Raw genomic sequence first — 25376 nt, forward strand, 5'->3', positions numbered from 1 at the left:
TTTTATCGCTATAACGAGTATTATCAACGAACTTGCACGCCAAGTGCCTATCTGCTATTCTACGTGAAGCAACCGCCATTGCCAGCATCTACAAACGAGAACAGCTCACCACAGCATATCGGCACGATGTCAAATCCGTCAGGCGAGCCATTCTACCTGCGATACTAGTACGTCATCAGAAGAGGATCACCATTCCCCCACCTCTCCTGGGATCGTATCAGACCCGCGTTGCTAACCTCAAGGCAAACAGCTCGGGACACAGCGGTCGATTCGGACATGAGTTCCTCGAGTTCGATATTCGCGTAGTCGGCGACGGCCGTTCAGCAGTGGCCCGGTACGCAAACAATAGCAACTACCGTAACGACAGCCTGATTCGCAAGGAAATGTGCGTATCGAGCCTGGTCGTCGATGAGATTCGGCGCATCGTCAAGTCCAGCGAGATTATGAAGGAAGATGACGCCAAATGGCCGCAGAAGAACAAGGACGGCCGCCAGGAGCTCGAAATCCGTCTCGGGAGTGATCACATTAGCTTCGAGGTATGTACCGCCGCCCAGTGCGCCCCTATGAAAGAACAAATTCTAGAAGCGACCGATTGAGTTTTGATTATAAGCTAACACAAATGGGTCGGAAATGACAGACGGCAAAAATTGGCTCTCTCATCGATGTCACCGAGTCCTCGGATCCCGAAGGCCTGCGTGTCTTTTACTACCTGGTGCAAGATCTCAAGGCGCTCGTCTTCAGCCTCACTTCGCTGCACTTTAAGATCAAGCCAATCTCGTGATGAATAGCCGGCTTTGCAAGAAACGAAGTGCACTGGAAAACGGCGTTCAAAATCATTCCCACCGAGACATGTCGGCGAGGAATTGGCATTGCTTGAGGCTCACAGCATGGGGGATACATCCACAAATTGCTCGGAACAGATACGACAATATTGGAGTGCAGAGACACACCTCGCACACGTTTTGTGGAATAATGTACATCGAGGAGCCAGCAAGACCAATTTCTGACCTGGCCCGTTAATCTAGATACCGTGCCACAGCAAGGTACAATATACCCATGGCGCCAAGCAAGAGAAGAGCGCCGCTGATGATTGACCCAATATGATATTTCAAAATACTCATCGCTCATCGCCAAACTATTATGCCCGTGTCGTAGGTTCGGAAGTGCGGTTGACCGAACCCCTTTAAGATCGTGATGTATGATTGTGATGTTTGGGCAAATACCTGTCCTGGTATCCTCCTTGCAGCCACTTGCAAGCAAAAATCTTCATTTCGTGTCATTGATGGACGTGTACTCATGCTTTGGATTTCCAACGACCAAAAAAAACTCCACGTCCCATTTTCGTGTACGGTGTCATCAGTCGCTGGCTCACCTGAATTCCAAAGCTCCAAAACAGCCCTTGTCTTCGACATGCTTGAGCTCCAGCTGCTGGAACCTGATTTACAAACGTTAGCATTCCATCTGTCCATCATAAGCCAATGCGGCCATCATGCGGGGACTTACTTCTCGCTCTTTGCATGGAAATAAATACCACTGACAGTCCCAGATTTCTGGTTAAAGCAAATGTAGTAGAAGCCCTCAAAGCTAGCCCCATTAATGGTCCTCACGCGATGATCCGGCACGAGGAAACGCTCCTTCCACCGCATAAATATATTTTCTTTGGATCCCAGATTGGGAATGGCGATATTACCACCCTTGCGGACCGTCTTGGCGTATGGTCTAAAGGCAGCAAACTTGTTCCAGTGGGAGACGTCAATTTTGTCAGTTGCGCCCCAGTCTGGATGGTTGGTCAGAAATCCGTATTTCGAGCCGATGATCTCGCCTTCGAAAAAGGTTGTGAGGGTGGGGTTGTCTTCCGTCAGGCCTGTTAAGGGTTGAGTGGTTAGCTGCAAGCCGCATCTGCAATGTAGACGGGTAGGTAGGTAAACGTGTATGTAGTAGAAAATGTACGCCACCCTATGTCCCTTTTTTTTTTTTTTTTTTCCCAGGGGCGGATTATAACCAACCTTGAATCCTGAGATATCCACACAGGGACGATTCCCTCAAGTCAACGTATTTGATTTCAACCTGAACATCATAAATCTGCCGTTCAGACTGTTGCGTGCCGTGGAATTTGCTACCCGGTCGCAAGTACGAAGAAGTTGTGGTCGGTATTAACTGCAAAGTGATGTTAATGGCGAAATCCTCTTGGCATGGGCAGAAAGGCAAATAATGCACCATGGGAGGTATGCATACCCTGACGTTTGAGTATTCGTAACCCATGGACGGAGTAGTATAGTCGTCCTGCAACATGCCGTGCGACGATACCACAATATCGTCTATCTTATCGCTATCTGCGCTCGCTGGAGACGTCATGTCGAAAGCCGAGCTACCGCGCTCCGTGCGTAAATTGAGTGGTTCGGCATGTGTCGCGAGATCATGCTCTGGACCCATGACTTTACCTCTCGATGGTGAAGGACCATCTATTTCTGCATTTTCAGGTGTCGGCGTCGAAGAATCGCCAATCCTAGAGTCTGGTCGCGGTGATTCAGAGTTGGATCTGGACATGATGTCGACATCTTCTGCCATGGCCACGGCGGCTGCTGTTGCTGCTGAGGACCCAGCTAGTGAGCTGACAAGATCTCGTGATGATGCATCGCTGTCTACGTGCATCTCGTCCAATCCGTCACTGTCGGGCCGCCAGGATGAGGCCGATGCGCGCAGTTCATCGGGGCAGGAGGAGCTGTGCGACCGAGGTGGCAATTCTGGCGGCGGATTACTTGATGGGGTCGGCATTGTCGATAGTAGAACCCGGCTGGGGGGAGCAATGTAGGTATGTATGCAATCTATCAGCTGCAGTGGGCACGCGGCAAGTGGCCCTTAGGCGTTGGAAGCTTAAAATGATACAGGAGGTCGCCGCAAGAGAAAGCCAGCGTTGCCACGCGCTCTGAGGCCACAAGGAAAGGGGCGAGTTTTGTAACGGCAAAGCAGAATGATAATGCAAGAGGGAATGGTTCCAAGTATCAAGAGGTAAAAGTGAAATGGTTCGTCAAAAAGGTCGGGCGAGAGCTCGACTGCAGCGTAGAAGATAACAATCTTGCGCAATGAGAAGCCGTAGCAGCAACTTGTCTGTCGTTGGGAAAGCCGATGCGCAATCGGCGAGTGCTGGGTCCAGCGGCGACGGGTCGATGAACGAGGTCGTGCTCCAAGCTTTTTGGGTCCCGACCGACCCTTAAGGTAGGTATTAGCTCACTCTTTTCAGGGTCGGGTTAAGCGAAGAATTACAAGCGGGCCGTCCTCTTAAAGCAAGGCTCTAGGTCCAAGCAGATTCGAGAGGAGAGGTGGAAGAACTCGGTTGTAATGTAATAAGAATAGTGGGTGGGATGTTGGAGTGCTGGATGCGACTGACTGATCGGCAGAGCGCAGTGCCGAGCTGGGCTACATTAGATAACAGGAGCCCCTGCTGTTCGCCAGGGACGTCGAGGGGGGAGGAAACGTGCTATTCAAGACCAGTCAAGAAATAAAAGACGTGATTGTAAAAGAGTGAAAGATTCAAACGAAAAGAGGATTGCCAAGATGGAGTCTGGGCGCGTTATTGGTAACGCGCTGAAGAGTCTGTGCCTGTACCGACTGACTTGCTGACTGACTCTGACTGGATGAATGAATCAATTAATCACAAGAATACATTTGTTAGACCTGTGCTCCGGTTCTAGAATTTACATGGCGTACCTCGTGGGATATGGGATGATGGCTGTGACCCGCTGAAGGATCCAAGGAGAATCTGATTCAAGTAGCGTCAGGGTATGACGCCTGACGCCTGACGTCGTGGGGGACTTGGACTTGGACTTGGATTGATTTGGGGGAAGAGGGGGGGAAAGGAAACGAAAGGGCCCTTTTCTTTTTCTTCCTTTCTTTTTTTTCTTTTTTTTTTCGAGGCGGCCTCCATTCGCAACGAAAAGAAAGGTGCGCGCGCATGTCGGTTCTGTCCCAAATCAACATGCCCTTTCAATTTAAATGATTGATAGAATCCTATTGCCCCAATTACCTATCAATCACCTACGTTATTACCTACGGTACATACCCGCAACCTCAGGCTGTTGCCAGGTCACGTCAAGTTCGCTTTTGACGTTGCCGCCTCGGAAGTTTAATCCGCTGACGAGGGCGAACGTCAGGTAGTAATAGGTAATGTACCTGTTGGGGAGAGGTGGTCTCCTCATCATCAAGCCACCCGTTTTATCTTTCTTTCTAGGCGCTTTCTGGGGTTGCTGACCAGCTGCCACGAGTCTAATACTTTCGTGCTTCTCATACGGGTTGCACGCTGTATGTTATAGTCCTCCCTGTGTTTACAAAAGGGGTATCGTGCCAGGTTGCATACAATAATCAATCCAGGTTGGTGCTGACGTTGGGACTAAATCTCACACCTTGATTACGATTTTACTACAGGTATACATAATCAATCGTCGAAAGAAATGAACGCCTATATATATATCGTCTGTTAACTACCGACTAACGACGTGCAACCCTCGCCAGCGAAACTTGCTTATGGTAATAGAAGAAAGTCTGCATCAGTCCGTGGGGGGGTTTCAAACCGTGCCGTCCCTCAACCAGAGGACATCGTTGATTCAATGATTCTCACCAAAAAGTAGAGAGGCAGGCAAGCAAGGCAAGTTGCAAGCAACCAAAGCAGGAGCCCTTGCAAAATATGTCTTGCAGCGTTTCGAAATGCTTGAATGAAGATATATACGCATAGTAAAACAGTCAAGTGCCCAGCTCCCAGAATTGACTAAAAGTCTGGTCGTGAAAAATATGGTTTGGTACCTAGCTACCTTGGTGCCATTATTACTATGCCGGCCATACTCGTATTACGTGCAAGGGATTTTCGAATGCAGCAGCAGACCTACATGCACAAATATGGTCAAATTAAGTTCAATCAGGTTCCGTAAAGAGTCAGAAGTCTACTCGGTCGCTCACCAGCGTGCAGCTGCCCCGACATACCCGCCAAAGAAGCTTCTTATTCTTACGTGGCAAGGAGGAACCCCCCGCATGTTTGGGTTCTCTCTGACTGCCTCCCTGTCTGACCCGTCGTCATACCCGGAGCATCGGCATACTCTAATGTGATTTAGGGCTTGGTACGGCCCGCCGACGATGTCGCAGACTCCGGCACTTGTTTTCTTAGGCTTAACTTGAAGCTGCAAAAAGTGCCCAAGCACCACGGCTGAGATGTGCCATAAAACGCGCGGCCTCGTGCTTGGAGGCTTGTTTACTGCTTCTTTTTGTATCGTAAGCAGATGGCGACCATCATGAAATAAACGTTGGGATGATGATGGTGCCCAGTATCAAACATTATATGCTTCAAGCGCTTATCTTGGGCGTCGCATCGTCTGGCGCTTGATCAACTGCAGAATCCGTTCGAAACGCATTGAAGTAGTGTCGCCGGAAATCATTCAGCTCGTCTGCTGTGACGCCGTTTGCTTGCACGCGTTCCTGCCTCTGTGCCAACGCGTCGGTGTCGATCTCCGAGTCTGGCAACCGCCGGTACGTGATGAGCCTTCTTGACCATTTGTTGAACACTTGTACGCAGACAGACACGATTGCCATACAGGGATGGGTGGGTACGTCGATAGCCTGGTCTGCATCGTTGGCAGTGGGCATCCAAAAGGAAAGCCGACCATTGTCGACAAGCCTATCTGTTGCAAATTGCAAGATATCATCGAGCATGGCGTTGAAGCTGTATGGCTTCTTGGGTGGTACGAAGTCGTCGTTCCTGTCTCAGTCAGATCGATAACAAACCAGGCAATCCGGTTTCCCCCGTCTGGAACCGACTTACTTGTAAAACTCCTTTCCCTTTTCTATAACATATCCATACTTGATTGGATCTCTGACACCGAGGACTTTCAGCCCTTCCCGAACACCATAGGGCGGATCGCAAATGATGCCATCGAGGATCCTGGCTTTGCGAATTGGCGTATGCGTGAGGTCGCTGGCGAACATTTCTCCCATCAAATGTTCCAAGCCGTATTGCTTGAAATTCCCCTTCAAACTCTTCTTTTCACTCTCGCCTCTGATGCTCCGTCCATCGATATCACTGCCGAGTGCTAATGCGCCAAACTTGGCACAGGCCACTGGGAAGCTGCCAGTGCCAACAAAAGGGTCATAGAAGACTTTTCCTGGCCCAGCAAGGGCCATGTTGGCCGAGATCAGAGCCAACTCGCTATCCATGGAAGTCGTCGAGATATATCCTCGCTTCTTGAGATCAAAAGTCATGATCAAATCTCGAACAGATTTCGCAATAAAGCGACCAAAATGTACTTTCAGGGGCGCCGGAAGCTTCCGTGTCACGGCTTGAAAGTCCCAGTGCTCAAAGATGATGAATTCCTCATCAGGATTGGTCATCTTGATCTCGCCAGCAAATGCGAGATATGCAAATGAGTTCATGATCTCGCGTCTGTTGGTATTGGATCTGGTACCCTGAAAGATGTCTAGACTGAATTTGAAACTACATTGCATGTACTTTGACCAAAGGTGCGATGTGCGCCGTTTGACGTCCTCGTGAAGCTCTTCATAGTTGTCACCAGTGCCCCAGTGCTCGTGTATGCTCTGCGCCAAAATAGAACGGCTCATGAGAAAACGAGCAGCCTCTTCCGCAGGGAGTTGGACAATGCAGTATGGAGACTAAAAGCAGAATTAAATTAGAGAATCGATAACCAGATACTCATGTGCATTGTGCCGACGACAACTCACTTCCGGATCATAGTAAAGAACTTTCAGGTCGATTCCACCCAGCTCGGCCAGTGCTTGGATTTCAGGCAAACGGAACGTCTCATGCGACTGACTGAATCGGATAAGGTATTCCATGGCTGTTAGTACACTTGGGAAGTGATCGCCTCTACCATATTTTTGAAGTGATTGTTGGGGGTTATGATTGAAGCTGTTGGGGGTCAAGAGCAAAACCGTGACACTCGTTGACTCGTACAACCAAAGACGAGAAAAGAAGGGAAGGGGGGGAAAATCCTTTAGTTGCAGAATATATTCGCGGCGTCCCTCGATTTTCCCGAGTCGGGCCACAGAAGTAGTAGTAGATGCATTTTGCTGTGGGCCAATCAGTATTCTGCCTAGCCACGATATAAGCATCCGCCGCGTTTGGTGCATAATAATTTGTGCCTGCCCATCTTTCTTTCTAGTATCTACGTGTAGGTACTAGGTACCAGTCTTTTTGTCAAGGAGAAAAACTCAAAGACCACAACCATTTCCAATCTGCCCATAAACCAATCTTGAGCCGCTGGCAGATGCCTGTTAATTTTTCAAGATGATGTCCTTTCCAACGCCTAGCGTCTATCAATCTTCAAAATGCTTTTTCACCTATGGCACGTTGACTCACCCGGAGCCAAAGCAGCTGCCCTCAAAAGGAAAGCCATGGGCCAATCTCCTGGCTCAAGATTTTATTCACAAGGTTTGCAACTAATCTACCAAATCATTGAAGCCCACATTGACAGCCTCCAGGTTGATCTTATACTTCCGCAAGAGGCAGCAGATAAGCTGAGGATCAAGCTTGCACAAGAGACCTACTCGCCTACGTATTATCGCGTGATCATGAAGCTCGCTGATATACTCGATGGTGACTTCTTCACACAAAACATCAAATTAGGGAGCATCATGATGCTTTCCAATGGGAACACGAGCCAGGAGAATGTCTTCTCTCTCAGGGATGGTAAGTCGTTTTGTGCATACCTTTCTTCTTCTTTTCTTGATTGAAGTTTCGACACTCGCTCACCACGACATAGGTATACTCACAATGTTTCTCGACAAGGAGGCATACGAGAGAGCAGGCCTCGTAGGCCAGCCTCATGGTGTCAAGGGCAAGCGTGGCCTCAAACCCAGGTGGGGTGAGTCAGACAACAGGTACAAGTAGCGGCAACGCAGCGATCTAACACACAAGTCTAGTTGTTCAATATGACTTAAGAGCACCTGCAAGTTTCCCAGGAAAGAAAGGATACGATCGATTGCTGTACGCTTGCAGAAATGTATTCGATCAACCAATTACCTGGCTGTTTCATCGCCAATCGAGCAGTGAGTTATCACGAAGATCTTTCGACGCCACCCTCTAAACATGACCATGTCTAATGAATTCCCAGCTCCCGACCCTGATCCCTTACTCAATTTCTTTCCAACCAAGTATAGCTCTGCACCTTTCATGGAAGAGGACTTGGATGTTCAGACACCTACTCTAAAGATCCCAGGCCATGCTCTTACAGATGACGGCCGATTGGAGCTCGAGGACTTTGCAACAGAGATCTACGAATGGCTGTCGCTCCTGAGACTGAAAAGCCCAAGAGTGGAAAGTGGCGACAATATTGACCCGTTCTTATCACGGTATTCGGTTCCAGCACATGGTCAGGTAGATTCATCGAGGCTGTGCAAGATCAGCTGGCAAGGGTTCATTGCTCCCGGCTGGGCAAGACAGGTACTGGTGGACGTCATCCTCTCAGTCTCTTCCCGTTCGTGGTTCTCGCTACATGCCGCGTCCTTTGGAAAGGGCGTGAAAGGCGAAAGCTCCGAATGTACAATCCTCCGGCTACCCGGTGCTCCGGGTGAATACCTCCTCTGGGATATTCATGGCCACGAGTGAGGGAGAACAAATGTTGTCATAATCAGTCACCGGTTTCATTCTTGTCTTTGCCTGACATTGCGGTCTCCAAGATTGCGACCAGCGACAGCATCTTGGACGAGCTGGCGGAGCTCGGCCTGACCGGCCTCGGTGTGGAAATCCTCCCGCTCAGCCAGCTCCTCAATGCGTCTCCGGAATTCGGGATCGATCTCGGCATCGTTATCGTCAACTGGGGCCATGGTGCCCATAGATACAGTCATACCCTGGGGAGGCTGAGGGAGGTCGTTCTCATGTCCGTTGATGCCAGCGCCGTTGGGCCCATCTCCCTCGCGGCTGGGCTCGGCGGTGTTGAGATATTCGGCCACTTCGGGAAAATCGCCCTCCTGGAGGATCTTTTCCTTGGCAGTCTGGCCGTCGCCGTTCTTGGCGAGGAAATCAATCTTGAGCTCGTTGACTAGCACTTGGGCAGCCTCAACGGTCTCGACGACAAAGAGGGCGGTCTCTTGGTCCTCGTCGCGCAGGTTTACATCAACGCCAAAGTCGCGAACCAGGCTGCGCAGAAGTTCGAGGTGATTGTAGCTCGCGGCGGCGTGGACAAGGGAATAACCATGCTCGTCTTGACCAGAGGCCAAGCTTGGGTTTTCCTGGAGAAGAGTGATGAGGGCCGTTGGATTATCGGCGGCGAGAAGATATGGGTTGCTACTGGCCATAGCTGAGGTCAAGGTATCTCAATGAATGCAGTAATCGCTACTTTGCTCCTTGCGAGAAATTTATATTGATAATGGCCGTGGCGATTCGCGATAATTCTGTTCAAAGGGGGAGTTGGGATTGAGCAAAGCATCCAAAAAAATAAAATAAAAATTTAGTAGTATAGATAATAAAAATTAGCTTGAAGTTTTGCGACCCCTCCAATGACGCGGGGATCGATGAAAATCGTTGATTGACCCCGCGAAACGGGCAAAATTCCGCAGATTCAGGGACCCTCTCAGGTACCTTAATGCCATGTTTTACCGCCCCCAATCAATTGAACCGCTAATAGCCCAAGACGCAAGCTGAAATCTTGCCCCGCGAAGCGCTTGTGGTTGTTGTTGGGTATGTGGATCGGATGACATTGCACTTTCCCATCCCAATCCCACCAATCCATTGACTGCAACCGATGTCAGCTACAAACGAGCTCTATTTGGAAAGCATAGTAAGCTCAGACCCGTACAGTCATTTTATTGATTCTTCTTCACATGAGCCATCATACACTATCTTCTTGTTCTAGAGGATCCATAAATTGGTTTGCTTGGCCTTCAATCGTCAGTTTTCGCTTTCAGTTACTCTAGGTAGCTCCCAAGCTGTCTCTCACTTTCACTTGCGCCGTTCTCGCAGTTGACTCATCATCCTCCGAGTTTACCCACAACGCTCATAAGAAGCACAGCATCATATACTACTACATACCACCACACACGTGGTACCTACTCTCGTGCCCACTCCCGATATACGCACGCCCATAAGTGCCAACTCTCATTGTGCTACTATAGTCTCCTCCCCCCACGCAAAGATGTCTGGGACATTACCGCAGCCAAACTCCATCTCAGCACAAGATGAGCCGGTCGTGGTGGACATCCGCCCGCTGCTGCAGAGACTGTGGCCAGATCCGGGAGCATCTCAGGTCACCGCAAAGGAAATCGCCGATGCCATCGGCCTGATTTTCACAAACCAGCTCAGTCCAGTCCAGACGGGCTCACTTCTTACCGCCTTGCATTTCACCGGATGGGACCGGAGGGCAGACGTCCTGGCCGAAGCCTCGGCTGCCATGCGCGCCGCCTCGGCCCCCATTGATTTCAAGGTTCTGAACGAGGTCGTGCAAAGGAAAGCAAGGAAAGAAGGACGCTACTATGGCGGACTGGTGAGTTTACTGCCATTGATTGCAACTTCATAGCCGAGGTTCATGGAAAACAAGACTGACACGCGAGATGCTCAAGTGTGACATTGTCGGCACAGGAGGCGACTCTCACAACACTTTCAATATTTCAACCACCTCGTCCATTCTAGCGTCGACGCTTCTACGCATGGGGAAGCATGGAAATCGCGCATCCACCTCCAAGTCTGGCTCGGCCGACTTGCTGATGTGCATGACCCCGAGATCTGCGCCTTTGGCACGCATCACACCTCGCACAATCGCCGAGGTGTACGAGAAGACAAACTATGCCTTCCTCTTCGCTCCCGTCTTCCATCCCGGAATGAAGTACGTGGCGCCCATCCGCAAGGAGCTCGGTTGGCGGACCATCTTCAACCTGCTCGGACCCCTGAGCAACCCTCTACACGACGCCATTGAAGTGCGCATGTTGGGCGTGGCCCGTGATGACATGGGGCCAATCTTTGCAGAAGCCCTGCGTCTCGCGGGTTGCACCAAGGGCTTGATCGTTTGTGGTGCCGAGCAGCTGGATGAGATCTCCTGCGCGGGCGAGTCTCTGTGCTGGCAGCTGGTGCAGAGTCCCGATGGCGTGGTTGAAGTTGAGCACTTTAGATTAACACCAGAAGACTTTGGATTGTCTAGGCATCCTCTAAACACCGTCTCGCCAGGCAAGGAGCCACACCAGAACGCCGAGATTCTGCGTAAGATTCTGGCCAACGAGATGCCCGATGACGACCCCATTTTGGAGTTTGTCCTCATCAACACAGCTGCCCTTTTTGTGACGAGCGGCATTTGTGATGCTGACACAAGCAATATGGCCCCCGGCGACGATGGCAAGGTCATCACGGAGCGTGGCCCAGGTAACGGCCGCTGGAAGGAGGGTGTGAGAAGAGCACGTTGGGCCATCAAGAGCGGCGAGGCTTGGAAGGAGTGGGAGAGCTTTGTGGATGTAACCAATAGCTTCACCATGTCGTGATAATGTAGATGATACTTCTTAGCATGCAGGCTTTGCAGGGGCAGCGAGCGCTCCACGAAGTATAATTAGATATCCCATAAAAGTTGAATCATTCTCAAGCTAAACCATGGTCTCATGGCTGATTGTCGTATACCATGAACCGGCGGCATTGCTTGTGAATATGTAGTGGGCCATTCAATCATCAAATTTGCTTTTTTTGCTCGAGTTCTCAACGAGAACCATACGTCAGTCTACCGGCTATGATCTGCTCCTAGAAAGACCGCATGATGATGCTTCAACCACTTTGTTCCGTACTACAGTCTCTCCATTAGACTATACTCCGTCAAGCTCTTTGCTCGAAATGGATTTAAAATACCCCAACGCAGGATCGCTTCTGCGACGGCGACTACATTAGTTGCAGGCTGGCGTGGGCATCTCCTTACAAGAGTCTATCATTTTTTTCTCCCCCTTGGACTTTTTGCAAAGACATTGCTCTATTCTAACGCGCAAGGACTCCTCGCACGATTCCCTTGAGCACAGGTTTCGGCTCGAATGCCCGCTCGCGAATGCCGTTTCCTGGACCATTTTGCACCCACAGCGCCAAGAGATCATTGCTCTCCTTGGGCTTGACGCTCTGGTCACGAGTGCCAACTGTTACATGAGCGATCGGGTTGACGCTTGCCCATTGCGGGTCGTGAATTCTAGCAACAATTGCCATGACGCGATCGTCATAGACAACCTGCTCGTAAGTTAGTCCAATAGAAGTATAATTTTACGACAACGTGATGGCACTGACCCTTTCAAGTTCAACTTCGCACTCGGCAATGCGCCCATCATTTGGTGCACTCTGCTCTTCAAGCTTCACGAATTCAGCCCATCGCTCTGGATGATCTCTAGAGGCGGCGCGGTGCATTAGTGTGACGTGAAACTGAGGCTGAACGCGTCTGGTCTGCTGCAATTGTTTGTAGAACTTGGAAGTTTCAGGATCGGTGGTCTTGAAAGCCGCTTCCAAAATAGTGTTGACGTCCTTGGCAGGAACCGAGATGGACATGTACTCCAAAGGCTTCTTCTTCTGCACTCTCTGCTGCTGCTGCTGCTGGCCGCCGTTGTGCTTGTTCTTGGCTCCTCGGTCAGGAAGCTTGTGGCGAATGTCTGGTTTGTAATTCTCTATGGCAGCCTTTATCGCCTCGTCCAGATCCTCTGCACTTGGCACCTCTGGCACCAAACGGGGGTACTTTTGGTGTAGCTCGCTGACCATGGTCTCCAGGTTGGCACGGCTGTCCTTTGATGGATCGAGATCAATGACCAAGTCGAAGCCATCATCGGGGGAATTTTCTGGATCGCACGGTTGAAAGCGGTGAATAAAATTCTCCATGATGCCAATGACCTTGTTTTCCTCGGAAGCCGCCTGGATCGTCTGGTGATTGTCGCCGCGGGCAAGAACGCGCTCCCGAGTGACTCTGCGTACTTCTTCAATGTCACCATGGGAAAAGTTCATGGCAACCAGTCTTGCCCCAGCGTGTTGGAGCTTGACATCCTTGATTATTTGCTCCCTTTCACGCCGTTCAGAGTTATTCCGGTCAGAGATAACAACCGGGTGGCCATCAGCAAGAAGTTGCATGACCTGCTTCACCATCTGAGCCGGACGATTCTTGCCCTGTATGTTGTCATTCTGGACGTGACCCCACTCAAAAAGATTGGTCAGGCCGACAGCCACCGTCGTCTTGCCGCAGCCGATGGTCGCGACAGGAACAATGACAACTCCATCGGTCACGCTGGCACCATCGTCTTCTTCCATTTCAATGTTGGCGGCCTCGGAGCCCTTCATGTTCTTGTAGGCAAGGAAGTCGTCTCGCAACTTGATGATGCCATGGTTTTGATTGTACAACTTTCCCAGCTTGGGATCCTGTGCCAAGCGCTTTCTGGCGTAGAGGAGATACTCCTCTGTGATTTTGACATGCTTTTTGTACTTGGGCGGCTTGCCAGCAATGAGCGCCTTGGTGCACTCTCGCCATTGGCGGTACATTAGGTAGGGCTCGTCAAACTTGTACTTCCAAAACCAGTCATTGTATGGCGTTCGTTGAGGGTCATATGACATGCGACATCGGATGACAAATCCTTCAACGTCTCGACCCTCGTGAGCTCCCGTTTCTGCAGCACGCTCGAGGAAATTCTGTACCGTGTCGATATCGTTGAAAACCTGAAGATCAACCTTGCGGAAACCCCACTCATCGGCGAATTTCTGGACAAGTTCACTTGGATAGGTCATAAATTCTGGCACATTAATGTTCATGCCGTGAAGGTAGAGGCCAGCCTTTTCAGGGCCATAAGCCAGAATGTGTTCCTCAAAATCATCGTCACAGAGCTCCGCAACGGCTGTGACATTTCTGCTTCGGAGCTCGCGCGCAAGGTCGGCACGAGTCTTTCCGATGGACTCGAGTTGCCTGTTGATCCACCTCTCACCAGCCATTGAATGGCTCAGTTCGACGTCACTCCGCGGGCCAGTCGAATGTTTGCTGCAGACCAAGAGTGTTTCGTCCTCGAGTCCGCCAATAAAGATGATGCAGCCATTTTCCTTGAGTGTAAGCTCGTAAGGGCCTTGGGTCCTGGAGCGAATGCTTTCCCACTTGGTGTCGTTTGTCTCCCCCACATTGAAGAACTTGTCGTAGCCCCGAATGGCAATCTCATGCTGACCGCGGTTGTCCTTGGTAGTGAAGAGACCACGGGCATAGGTTGGCATGTTGGGTTTCTTGTAGTCCCAGTCCTGGAATCTCCAAGAATCGACTTTGATGCCATTCGGAGAGTCATGGACTGGGAAGACGGTCTTTTTTGCTTTAATACCACCCTTGCCCTTGTTTGTTGACCCATTGAGGCTGGACACGAGATTCTGAATCTCTTGAGGGTCTTGGGCCACGTACGGAACCTTGGTTTCTGAGGCCATCGCTGGCTGTGTTGCGCTGTGAGCAGCGCGAGGAAATAGAGTGGGGATGGTGTTTCGATACAGTTTTGTGCGTTTGGGCAAGCAACAGCTTGTGAGAAAACCCCGTCCCAACAAAGGATCAGCAGCTATCCTGCCACGGTGCAGTAAGTTTTCAGAAAGAAAGCACGCAGCGTTGACGTCCAATCTGACTTTGCGAGTGATTTTGTGTTGATGTTTGCTCAGTATTTGTTGGTAGCAACAACGCATGCGAGAGAATTGATCAGTGTGCGAACTTCGCAAATGGCGTTTCAAAAGGAATGAAATAGAAACTCTTTGGCAGATCTCAAAGTAGACGACGTTCCTTGAATCAAGATATAAAACCCATGCAAGGAACTTATGGCAGCCTCAGGTTTGTGATTCTGAATCTGTGGTAACCAGCAATAGGAAAGCGTGGTGCCCAACTGGAAATAAGGTAGCCGGCAGTGAGTCACAACAGCCACTTAACGGTCTGAATCAGAATGAATAATGAGCTTGGGTTCCTGGTGAGGCGCAGCTGGCAAGAGGCAAGGTGCAGTCAAATATCATGACTTTTTCCCCCGAGGTGGAAATTCTGCGAGTGGGTGTGGTTACTGCCGGTAGATCTCCCTTCAAGATTGGCGCTGCCGGGATGTTATTTTTACCAAGACGGTCGAATTGTTCTCGTTTGACTGCAGGCTGCATCTGCTAATAAAAAGCATGTGTAGTAGTAGTATGTAGGTAAGGTACAGTGAGAGAACCCCGCGATTTTACTGGTGATTTGCAGCCCTATGAAAACTGACGCTGAATGCCCTGCACTGCGCGCCAGACTAGCGGGTCGTCGACCTTACCTGACCCTGCCACTCACCAAAGCTACAGAAGGTGCTACAGGCCTGAGGCTCAGGTGGAAACGGAGGCGCTAAAGAGCCACAAGAGATCCATCCAAGCATAGTCACTGCATAACTCTCGGTGCTGCTAAATGCCTAGCTGTGGCGCAGTTATGCAACCTTCCGATGCAATCCCCAGTGCACGGGCCGTATTCCAAAAATTCCCAGAGCTCAGAAGAAGCTGTCGCCGTCTCTTGTGATCAGTTCCTGGCAATACAGAACGGGTCCGGTCCTTGTGCTCTTCGAACCCACGCCCGGGTAGACGCACATCATCATGCCTGCACGACTCAATTGCTCATCAGCCCGCGCCGTGAGCCGGGCTTTGCGGCCACAGGGCTCGACGACCACCTCTAGGGTCTCTGCCACGCTCCCATGCATTCAGCAGACCACGGTGCCGGCGAGGAATTACGCCGCCGCCGCCGCCGCCTCTCCGATACCATTAGGAGCGTTGCGGCTGCCCGACGACTACATACCGCCGACAAAGCCGCCGTCTGCCCGCAGACCAGAGAACAGGAAATCACAAGTGCTCCGGGCCTACACGGCGCTCCTTCGCTCTACGCCCCTGATTCTCTTCTTCCAACACAACAATTTGACGGCGGTCGAATGGGCTGCAGTCCGTCGCGAGCTGCGAAAGGCTCTGTCGGAAGTACCACCACCAGTGGCCGGTCCCAACGAATCACTGCCAGTCGACCCGGTCAACTCTATCGAGCTCACAGTGTTGCGGACGCGCATGTTCGACGTTGCATTCAAAATTGTTGAGTTCTTTGACGCCGAGGCAGCGGCCGGAAGGTCAAACGCCTACACACATGATCTGTCGAGCACGGCGTATGAGGCTATCAAGAAGGCAAATTTGGAGGACCCCAACACGGCATATGCGCAGATGAGCCCGCTTTTCACCGGGCCCGTAGCTGCGCTTACCATTCCCACGGTCAGCCCAGCGCATCTCGCCGCTGCGCTGCGGATTCTGGCGCCCAGCGCTCCAGACTTTCCCACGCCAACACGGAAGAAGAACCCCGGATACCATGACCCGGTAGCACAGTCTGGCCTACAGAAGCTCATCCTGATTGGTGGACGCGTCGAGGGTAAAGCCTTTGATCAGGCAGGCATCAAGTGGGTCGGTGGTATCGAGGGTGGTATCGACGGACTCCGAAGCCAGCTTGTGTCGATGCTGCACAGTGCTGGATTGGGACTTACCACTGCTCTGGAGGGTCACAGCAAGGGATTGTGGCTCACGCTCGAGAGCAGGAGGACGCAGTTGGATGAAGAGCAGAACCCCAAGAAGACGGAAGAAGGCGAGGCCAATTCCGACGCAAGCTAAAAGGGCGATGTAGTGTACGATGCTGTTGAGTGAAATTTATATGTATACCTCTGGTTGTATAATTAAGACAAAAATCAGAACACAACACGCTCGAAGGAGCATACTTACTTCCCCTACATGTCAGACATGTCTTCTGGTTGTGAGCTAGTCTAAAGACGTGCTTTTTCATGGGCCACATTACGAACGCCATTATATATGCTATAGACACGAGACTCAAACATTTCAGGTCCAACATACAATAGGCGCTTGTGTACAAGTCTCGCTGAATACTAGGCATACCCAGATGATTTCAAAGATTCAACTGCACTTGGCAAAGAAGCAATTATGATCTGACTTAGAAAACCACCGAGTTCACCTAGGGACCTATTCCTCGCGGAAACGACGAGGCGGCTGCCGATCATGGTCAAAGCCACCGACCGTGTTGGGCATGCAATACTACGTAGGTAGATAATGTGATGATATCAGAACACTCAGATTGTTGGATACTCAAGAGCTCTATCGCGCGTTTGGACGCGGTTCTCTAACCTATCTGGTGCGACGAGTAAGAAATTGTGCTGCTTGCCCATGGACTTTGAAGCTATGATGCTACGAACTACCTTTTCTGTACGATATACAGCGACTATGCCCTTTTCAATGCACTAGGACTAGTTGAGGGGGAAAGTCGACACAGGACCCTGCATCTGTGAGCTCAAAGCTTGGCGCATCACCCGCAGGGATGGAGGGCGGAGCGCGTCAGGCGACAGCTTTCGATCTGTGCGTAGTTTGTACATGCCGCATTTATTGGACCACCACTTACTTTCTCTACACCTGCAAATCATCGTTCCATATACAGAGGCAGGCGCCGAAGATAACTCACCAACGTCACCCTAATCGACGGCCAAGTCGCGGATTCTGCATAGCGTCTCTCAGAAGTCTCAGGCCGATATTTTTCTTCAACAGGAAATCGCCTCGACATCCTCCACACAAGTCCGGCTCCGAGCGTCGGGCCTGCCGAATTTCACGATTACAAGAGCAAGGTCCAAGAGAAGGCGAGCCACGACTTCACCAATAGATTGAGAAGGGGAAAATATGGACTTTGCACCATACCAGTCCTCTCCTCCGGAACACTCGCGGCCCTTCTCACCCGCACAATCTCCGAGTCCGAGGATATCCTACGACCGCCAGCGCCCCGGCAACGTCGCGTCTCCGCCGCCGTTACAACACCCGCAGCCACAGCGCCAGTGGACCTCTACTCTGCCGGGCGGGTATGCGCCGGTTGGGGGTGGCAGCAATGCAGGAGGTGGTTACGGAAACGAGGCTGGATACGGAGTCGATGCCTTCGACACGAGCTTGGGCGTTAGGCTCGACTATGAGGCCGCTGCCAGCTATCTAGCACTCCCGCCCTTGGGTGCCATTGTGATGCTGATTCTGGAGAGGAAGAGTGATTATGTGAGGTAAGCTGCAAGCCATTATGACTTCCCAGTCTGCCGTCACGAGTTGTCTCCTATGCAGATCTATGAAATTGCCTGCACATTAGCCATACGATGCAACTCACAGCTTACACCATGACTGTAGATTCCATGCTTGGCAGTCAAGCTTGCTATTTACCGCCATCTTTGTTCTCCATCTGCTCTTCTCTTGGTCAACATTCCTCGGCTGGATTATATTTCTCGGCGATCTCGCCCTCATGGCGTTCATGGCATTGAAAGCGTATCGGGACGCAGACACCCTGGATAGGTCTGTTCTTGTCTGTTCCGTATGGTTGTTGTGTAAGGCATACTAACCTTGATGCTAGATTCGAGCTCCCGATTTTTGGTCAGCTAGCAAGCAAGTTTGTGGATGACGAGTAAGACTACTGAAATGATCGACCTCTGATTGCCGACTAGAGCTTATCACTGTGTTGATGATGTAGTCAAGTCGTGCGACTATGATTTTCCCTCCTACGTGTTCATCATGTCTTTGATGCAATTATACCCCCTCTGCTCAAGATGAGCATATGATCAATACATATTAATGACTTGATTTCTATTGGCCGACTATATACGAAATGTGGCTGTCACTTTGTCTTCTCCCGAATGACACCTTGCTAGTCCATTTGCACGCGAAATTACTCAGTGTCTCTTCTTGGCCGATAATGGGTCTTGGGCTGCCTCGAGTTCATCGTCACTGGATGCAGATATTTTATGACTAGCCTACTCCAACTCGACTCTGGATCCGTCTATTGTGGTATATTTTCTGCCGAGGTGCCGGTGCCGTTTCTCTTTCCGAGTTTTGGTCCATCGCCGGAACTCTCGAAAACTTAGAGATTCCTCAAGTTCATTTGCGTCAAATTTACCAGAAATATCATCAATTCAAAGTGAGAATTCCCTGTGTTGAGCAATTCCGTTTCTAAATCGCCGTGGTCGGCTTCCGTTCACTGCTGACTTTGGCTGCCAATTCCAGAAAGCCCCTGGGCAAGTGACCAGTCATCTTCCTGTTGAGTTGTTAATAGTTCAATACGTACCCTTAACGTCGGCCAATTTGCATCTTCTTCTGGAAAGGTCGTTCTTGAGCCCTTTGACTTTTGCTTGCGACGTTCCACTTGAGTTTTGGATCCCCGCCCTCCTCTCAAGTTGGGAGACTCTCATGTTTTCCTGGCAGAGTTCTCAAGCCTTTTCACTAAATTTGGAAGACTACAGTGTGTCTCGGCGATCCTTGGCCTCAATAATTTTACCTTGATACTTTTATTGACCTCTTGATGGACCTACTCATTTCATAAGCGAGATCATCAGCAGATGACCTGATATAAGGTATATACTGGATATGTATGTGGTAGCAAGGACCTACATCGTGTACCGAGTCCGAGGACGCATGTAAATCTGTGGGTAGCACCTAGACTACCTATGTAAGCAGACCACATATCCATGGCCTGCGAAATGAACGATTTTCTCGATGAATATACAAGTACTTGACTAACATCTATTGTGATTAGTCATTAATCGATCCGTTGGGTGTCGGGATCATGATCCCCGCATTATGTTTTGTCGTGTTGGTCAATAGGGTGGGTCCTTTCGTGTTTCTGTTGCTGCTCTTGTTCCTCTTATGGCAGATAGGTCAAGTATGTACATTACATACGTTGGTAGAAAAACCAAAATAAGGCCCCATATCCGCATTAGCTCGGAGATGGGGCGGGGGGCGCCAAGCGCTAGCACTGCCTGTTAGTACAGTAACTTTCATGAGCCTCAATCAATCACACTGAGCTTTTGAGACCCGATCGACAATCAATATCCGTAATACCAGCAGCATCAGCAGTATTCTGTCAGCCATCTCGGGAGTGCTTGTCAAGAGCGTTCTTCGACACATGTTTCGCCTTCCAACAACTGCGTCGCTGTCTGTATAATGTGTCACCACACCCTCTAGCCTCCCGACTCAGGTCACACAATGGTATGTTCCTGGTTTTTCTTCTTCTTCTTATGTCGTTCACTCTTCTTCCCTTGCATCAAAGTTACTGCTTGCTATCTGCTTGCTGCGACATTACGTTCGCGGCAGCCTCCCGCTTCTGCCTTCCCTGTTGCTAATCGCTCGAACCCTGATCTTTTTTTTTTCTGCCCACCCTCCCTTCTGTCTGTCTGTCTTGTCTTGTCTTGTCTTGTCTTGTCGCCAGACCTTGGCATGGCGCATTGGCTAACCAGCGCTTCAACCTTTCCTTGTCTCTAGGGTTGCTGCTTTTCTCGACCTGGGGGCCCGAATGCCCCTTATCCCGGAGGCGCTCCCTCCACCTCTTCCCGTGCCATCAACTCGCCTCGTCTGCAGCCCGCTGCCGCGCAAGACGGCAGCTCTGGGTCTCTAGGCCCCGCCGCCCAGAGTGAACGACTCGCTCCACACGCCTCCATTGCCGAGACGTCCAGGCGCCGGAGAGACCAGAGGCCACTCGACCAGCACATTGACAAGAAGCTCCGTTGGCATGTGTGGACCGCCAAGAACCGGGCATGGACGAGGGCGCAGCTTGACAAGGAGAGGCAGGACTTTTTCGACACGCGCGTGACGGGAAGACCAGAAGTGTGGCAGACGGTCCATGCGGCGCTCAGAGAACTGTGGGAGGCTGATCTGGCAATAAACACCCCCGGCGCAAGCGGCGAAACAGATGTGTCCCCTGACGATTCCGTTTTGAGCGTCGCCCAAGGCATTCTCAGGGCCGTTGAGATTACATTACCAACTGGAGATCTAGCCAACGGAGTGTACGACTCACTGGGCCAGTATTATGCATTGCCCGAGTGGATCGTTAGAGATCCGGTCAATATCACCGTCGAGGACAAAGCTGAAGCACAGGGCGAGCACAAGGGCGAGCTAGGAACCGGCGACGAGTCATCAGAGGAGATCGGCGAAGAGGAGGCTCTCCGTCGCCGCGAGGAAAAGGGCAAAGCCGTTGTTGACTCAAAAACCACGACCAAGATACGGATACGAATCAGCGAGACTGCCCGCGACATCATTGTGCGCGTCGGTCCAGACGAGCGCGTGCGGTCTATTGCGCAAAGGGCGCTCCAACAGTCGGGCCTAGATCCAAGCACCAGGCGAGTGCGACTCGTCTACCTGGGCAAGACTTTAAAGGAAGATGCCACCCTAGAATCACAGGGTCACAACAAGGACCACATCATCAACGCATTCATCAATAACCGCCAGGCATAGGCGGCGCCCATTGCATTTTGATTTCTATTTGGCATCGGGATCCCAGCTTCACTCATCAAATTGCCCATTTTCGTGTGAATTATACCCTGTTTCAGAATTTGCACTTGGATTTGTTTGGCTCCATGACGCCCAATGATTACTACAATCGGAGTTGACGGATGGCTTGGATGGATCCCATCTGGAGGAGAAGCCTAAAGACGCTTCCTTCCTGGACACTATTGAACCTAATTGAACTATAGATTAATGAACACATACAGAGATATTCATCTTTACGTCCCTTCTTTTCGGCCTGTCTCTCTTTGTGGCTGCGCTAAAGCCGCTCGAGTTCCTCTTTTCGAAATTTAAAAGCTGGCTGCTCGACAGAAACACCATACTGGATGTGCTAGGTATTCGAACAAGCGTAATCTCGAGACTTGGTGCGACCAATCCATGACCTGGAAGAACGTCATCATTGGAGACTCGGCACTCCATTCTCACGCTCCTGAGAATATTGATTTATACTGACTATTCACTTCTTCAAGTATGTACAGAGAACTAGATTTGTCACATGGGGGACACTGCTGTTGGCCCAATGCGCATGTGCTGGTAGCACCACTTAGACCTCACGCTTCTTGGCACCACCACAAGTGTGGCCCGATCCACCGACGTTGCTACCGAACCCAGGGAAAGCACTCTGGCTGGGGCGAGCTGACCCATGCGGGTGCGAGGGTCGGCTGCCCGTGGGAAAGGCAAAGCCGCTCGATGCAGTGGGTGCCGGGCCAGACGGAGAAGCCTCAGTTGGGACAGCTGCCGTGGCCGTCTCGACAGGAACCGACGAGGCGCTGATGACTACTTCGGTGGCGGACTCGACCCCAGTCACCGCCCCAGCGTCCGAAGTGGTCGCCACGGCACTATCAGAGGACGACGAACGGACAGAGGTGATGAGAGTAGAAACAACGGTTGCGCTGCTGCTGGCGTCCTCCTCAACTGCGACAGTCGAAGGAGTGGCAGCGGCAGTAGCAGAAGAAGTAGCGGCAGCGGTGGTGGTGCTAGAACCGCTAGTGCTGTTGCTGCTGCTGCCGCTGATGCTCGCACAAGCAAAGGACATGGAGTTGGTAGAAGCGGTCGAACCACTGTAAGCGACGGGCTCAGAAAGGTCCCAGGTCATGCTGACATAGGGCCAGCAGACTCTGCCGTCGGAGAGAGTGACCATGTCGCCGGACACGTAAACGTCGGTCTCAACCAGAGGCTCGCCAACCTTGGCGCCATCAGTGACGAGCTGGAAACGAGATCCGGTGAAAGTGCCCTTGCAGCCCATGGCGATGAACTGGCAGTCGGGGTCCTCGATCTCTTCCCCTGTTCAGAAGTTAATGAGCAAACTTGACAAGAAGAAAAACTGATATCCTCGACGGCATGTCTTTCTCAAGGAGATACAAAGAAAAGAAAAAAGGCTGCACTTACAGGTAACTAGGACGCTCGAGCTGTCAAAAGCGGCGACGTGAGCGTTGGAGCAGTCGGCCGTGCCCGAAGTGATCCAGTTGATCTGGGAGTCACCATCAGTAGCACCTACCACGGAGCTAGCCTGGTCGCCGACGAGGGTGTTCTTGTCAGAGAATTGAGCAATGGCGACGTTGCGGCCGTTGGTGCGGTTCGAGCACGCAGTGTAGCCGTCACCCATCCATTCGTTGGCAGTCAGATCAATGGCGCCGCGGGAGACCCAGGCGGAGACATAGGCGTCGCTGTCAATGAGACGGGCAAGACCGCTGAAGGAGCCGCTCATGCCGCCCATGGGCTCACCAGTGCCACCGTTGGTGGTGTTCTCGTTGGAAATCTTGACACCGCTCATACCCTGCGTCGCTGTGTTGAGCCAGATGTCTCCCTGGTCCTCGGCACAAATACTGGCAAATGGCGCGGCATCGGCAGCTTCAAAGCTGATACCAGTGTTGTGAGAGCAACCCCAGGAGCTGGAAGCACCAGAAATGGTTGTCAGAGTACCGTCGTCAGTCACGTACTTGATGCTATCTCCGTAGTGTCCAGATGCATCGCCAGTGTAACTATACCAAGGTTTATTAATGATGGAACTAGAATCAGTCCGTCTGTGGTGACACTTACGCTGTGATGACAAAGTAAGCACCATACATGGCAGCCTCTTCCGAGTAGACCAAGTCGCCGTTCAGATCAGGAGAGGCGGCAAGACCAAAATCGGTATCAACCCCGGGACCTCCGAGGAAGGTTTTCCAGGTTTGGGTGCCGTCGGTGAAACGATACAAGACAGGGACGGGAGTGCTGTCGGCAGGCGCATCCGTCGTGCCAGAAGGCAGAGCCTCGTTGGTCAACAGGGCGAATCCATCATTGTGGGCAACGAGACCTCCAGCCTCCTTGCCACCGGTGACAGTGACGGCGGAGCCGACGGCGGTGAAAGTCGAAGGGTCGACTTGTTGGACGTGGACATCTGTCTCGCTCGAGTCGAGATAGGCCAAGTATGCAGATTGGCCATCGGGCGAGACGGCAAAGGGAGTTCGGCGATGGTGAGGGAAGCCAGTCCAGTAGGCCTCTTTTACGGGACTAAAGGCATAGTCCAAGGTCAGGGAATCGGTGAACTTCTCCAGAGAGCTGTCACCGAGGCCCTGGGCAAAGGCAGTAGCCGCGGCGCATGAGAGCGCGGCAAATGAGCGGAAGAGCATATTGATAGGAAGAAAGAAAGAGAGGACGTCGGGATCTTTATGGCCCGCACAAGGATCTGGACGAGAATGTTACCAAAAGGCACAAAAAGTAGGAAAATGAAACGAAAGACGAATGAGTGCCTAACTAGGAGAAAAAAAAAAGATCTACATCTTGGGCGGGAAACCTATGCTTAAATTTATTTATATATACGCAGAAATTGGGACCATGAAAAGAAGCTTGTGGGATGACATCCCCTGACAAACGTCTGCTGAGGCTCGGAGCGCTAGCGTGCTGGCCTATGTCTTGCCTATAGTGCTGCGAGATGCATCGTGAGCTCAATCCCCTGTTTGTTTGCATGGTTGACTCGGTCCTGGATTCAAGTGTTTCTGGCCCAGGGCAGTGGATTGCCAAGCCGATGGGACAAGTTGAAGGTTAGACGAAGGGCCTGGCCCAGCGTTTCATGACAGGCGAGGGCGTGGAGAAGACAAGGGGGCGTCGGCAGGGGATGCAGACTTGGGATGACATGACGATAATTTCGGGCTGTTTCTAGTTCATGATCACCCCTCAACCTCGTGCGACTGGAAATTCTAGTCCCTTTTCTTTCCGCAAACGATTTCGCAAGCGGAGCGGTGCAACCTTCCGTATACCCGTTTCTGCTCTAGCTAGAAGTTTATATCCTAAACAGTAGAAGCAGCAGTCTATACTGAGAGGCTAAATTTTTGCTGCATATTTTATGCTCATTGCCGGTTCCGATGCTATAAGAGACACCTCAATCATGATTATGTACCGCGCATCTCGTTCTCCGAGGTAGAAACAAAGGCAGCGATCAACATTAAGTCGGCCATTCTATAAGGGGAAAAAGAATGTCATCAAACCGGGTTTGCCAATACGAGGTTGTCCAATATGGTAGCCGATTGCCGCAATATATAGTGCACTACAGTAGTGGTTAGGAGAAGAGCCCCACCACGACTTAAAACGGTCACTTTAAATGCTTATTTATTCACGCTTGCTGGGGGGGCAAACATTATGAACCTATTACCCATTTACGCTGCGCGGATCTCGTCTACTGTGTACGAGCCCAAGTTGTCATGGTGAACGGACATTGAACACCATGATTCTATGATGTTGCAAGTGAATGTAATTCGTATAAAGTGCTGCTTTATTCCAAATGCAGCAAGATGGCCTCTCAGTGTCTGCTGTTGTGTCCACGTACATTAAGTATTGCTGAAGCGCCGGACACCAGCAGCTAACCTACCCACATCGAAGGGAAAACAAATCTTAATGACGCGATCAACGCGCTTTTGATTCCTTGTCTCCCTTCAATTCCCTCCATTGACCTGCAGTGCTCTTTTGCTCTCGGTAATCTCGTCCGCTATTTATCGCTAGTAATTATAAAAACAGCCCTCGTCATGAGGACCAAACCCGCCGTGAGTCGTCGTTTGCCCCCCTCTTATTCCTGACAGTGATTTGGTACAAGACGACGCGGAGGTCCAAGAGCACAAAGAGC

At 51.1% G+C, this 25376-nt stretch overlaps 11 protein-coding genes across 11 annotated transcripts; 6 read left to right on the plus strand and 5 right to left on the minus strand.

The window, feature by feature from the left end:
- Positions 1-126: 126 nt before the first annotated feature.
- Positions 127-781, plus strand: PFICI_00670 (Protein mago nashi; the record flags this gene model as incomplete). The annotated part of the gene is made up of 3 exons (XM_007829251.1): positions 127-167; positions 251-536; positions 638-781. The coding sequence occupies 3 exons, from the start codon at positions 127-129 to the stop codon at positions 779-781; spliced, it is 471 nt and encodes a 156-aa protein (XP_007827442.1).
- A 587-nt stretch (positions 782-1368) lies between these two features.
- On the minus strand, positions 1369-2775 carry PFICI_00671 (uncharacterized protein; the record flags this gene model as incomplete). Its single annotated transcript, XM_007829252.1, has 4 exons — positions 1369-1435; positions 1504-1864; positions 2007-2157; positions 2236-2775. The coding sequence occupies 4 exons, from the start codon at positions 2773-2775 to the stop codon at positions 1369-1371; spliced, it is 1119 nt and encodes a 372-aa protein (XP_007827443.1).
- A 2556-nt stretch (positions 2776-5331) lies between these two features.
- PFICI_00672 (uncharacterized protein) lies at positions 5332-6834 on the minus strand (the record flags this gene model as incomplete). Its single annotated transcript, XM_007829253.1, has 3 exons — positions 5332-5743; positions 5807-6651; positions 6721-6834. 3 exons carry the CDS (start codon positions 6832-6834, stop codon positions 5332-5334), a joined length of 1371 nt encoding a protein of 456 aa, XP_007827444.1.
- Positions 6835-7326: 492 nt separating this feature from the next.
- On the plus strand, positions 7327-8605 carry PFICI_00673 (uncharacterized protein; the record flags this gene model as incomplete). The annotated part of the gene is made up of 4 exons (XM_007829254.1): positions 7327-7687; positions 7761-7862; positions 7921-8046; positions 8112-8605. The coding sequence occupies 4 exons, from the start codon at positions 7327-7329 to the stop codon at positions 8603-8605; spliced, it is 1083 nt and encodes a 360-aa protein (XP_007827445.1).
- A 35-nt stretch (positions 8606-8640) lies between these two features.
- Positions 8641-9294, minus strand: PFICI_00674 (uncharacterized protein; the record flags this gene model as incomplete). The annotated part of the gene is made up of 1 exon (XM_007829255.1): positions 8641-9294. One exon carries the CDS (start codon positions 9292-9294, stop codon positions 8641-8643), a length of 654 nt encoding a protein of 217 aa, XP_007827446.1.
- An 836-nt stretch (positions 9295-10130) lies between these two features.
- On the plus strand, positions 10131-11463 carry PFICI_00675 (uncharacterized protein; the record flags this gene model as incomplete). The annotated part of the gene is made up of 2 exons (XM_007829256.1): positions 10131-10478; positions 10555-11463. The coding sequence occupies 2 exons, from the start codon at positions 10131-10133 to the stop codon at positions 11461-11463; spliced, it is 1257 nt and encodes a 418-aa protein (XP_007827447.1).
- Positions 11464-11941: 478 nt separating this feature from the next.
- Positions 11942-14383, minus strand: PFICI_00676 (uncharacterized protein; the record flags this gene model as incomplete). Its single annotated transcript, XM_007829257.1, has 2 exons — positions 11942-12181; positions 12239-14383. 2 exons carry the CDS (start codon positions 14381-14383, stop codon positions 11942-11944), a joined length of 2385 nt encoding a protein of 794 aa, XP_007827448.1.
- A 1155-nt stretch (positions 14384-15538) lies between these two features.
- PFICI_00677 (uncharacterized protein) lies at positions 15539-16582 on the plus strand (the record flags this gene model as incomplete). Its single annotated transcript, XM_007829258.1, has 1 exon — positions 15539-16582. One exon carries the CDS (start codon positions 15539-15541, stop codon positions 16580-16582), a length of 1044 nt encoding a protein of 347 aa, XP_007827449.1.
- Positions 16583-17650: 1068 nt separating this feature from the next.
- On the plus strand, positions 17651-18411 carry PFICI_00678 (uncharacterized protein; the record flags this gene model as incomplete). Its single annotated transcript, XM_007829259.1, has 3 exons — positions 17651-18015; positions 18137-18298; positions 18357-18411. The coding sequence occupies 3 exons, from the start codon at positions 17651-17653 to the stop codon at positions 18409-18411; spliced, it is 582 nt and encodes a 193-aa protein (XP_007827450.1).
- Positions 18412-19981: 1570 nt separating this feature from the next.
- Positions 19982-21226, plus strand: PFICI_00679 (uncharacterized protein; the record flags this gene model as incomplete). Its single annotated transcript, XM_007829260.1, has 2 exons — positions 19982-19984; positions 20258-21226. 2 exons carry the CDS (start codon positions 19982-19984, stop codon positions 21224-21226), a joined length of 972 nt encoding a protein of 323 aa, XP_007827451.1.
- Positions 21227-21821: 595 nt separating this feature from the next.
- On the minus strand, positions 21822-23889 carry PFICI_00680 (uncharacterized protein; the record flags this gene model as incomplete). The annotated part of the gene is made up of 3 exons (XM_007829261.1): positions 21822-22561; positions 22667-23259; positions 23318-23889. The coding sequence occupies 3 exons, from the start codon at positions 23887-23889 to the stop codon at positions 21822-21824; spliced, it is 1905 nt and encodes a 634-aa protein (XP_007827452.1).
- Positions 23890-25376: the final 1487 nt, after the last annotated feature.

The sequence above is a fragment of the Pestalotiopsis fici genome, assembly GCF_000516985.1.
Source record: "Pestalotiopsis fici W106-1 unplaced genomic scaffold PFICI_Scf_1, whole genome shotgun sequence".
Classification (NCBI taxonomy): Eukaryota; Fungi; Ascomycota; class Sordariomycetes; order Amphisphaeriales; family Sporocadaceae; genus Pestalotiopsis; species Pestalotiopsis fici.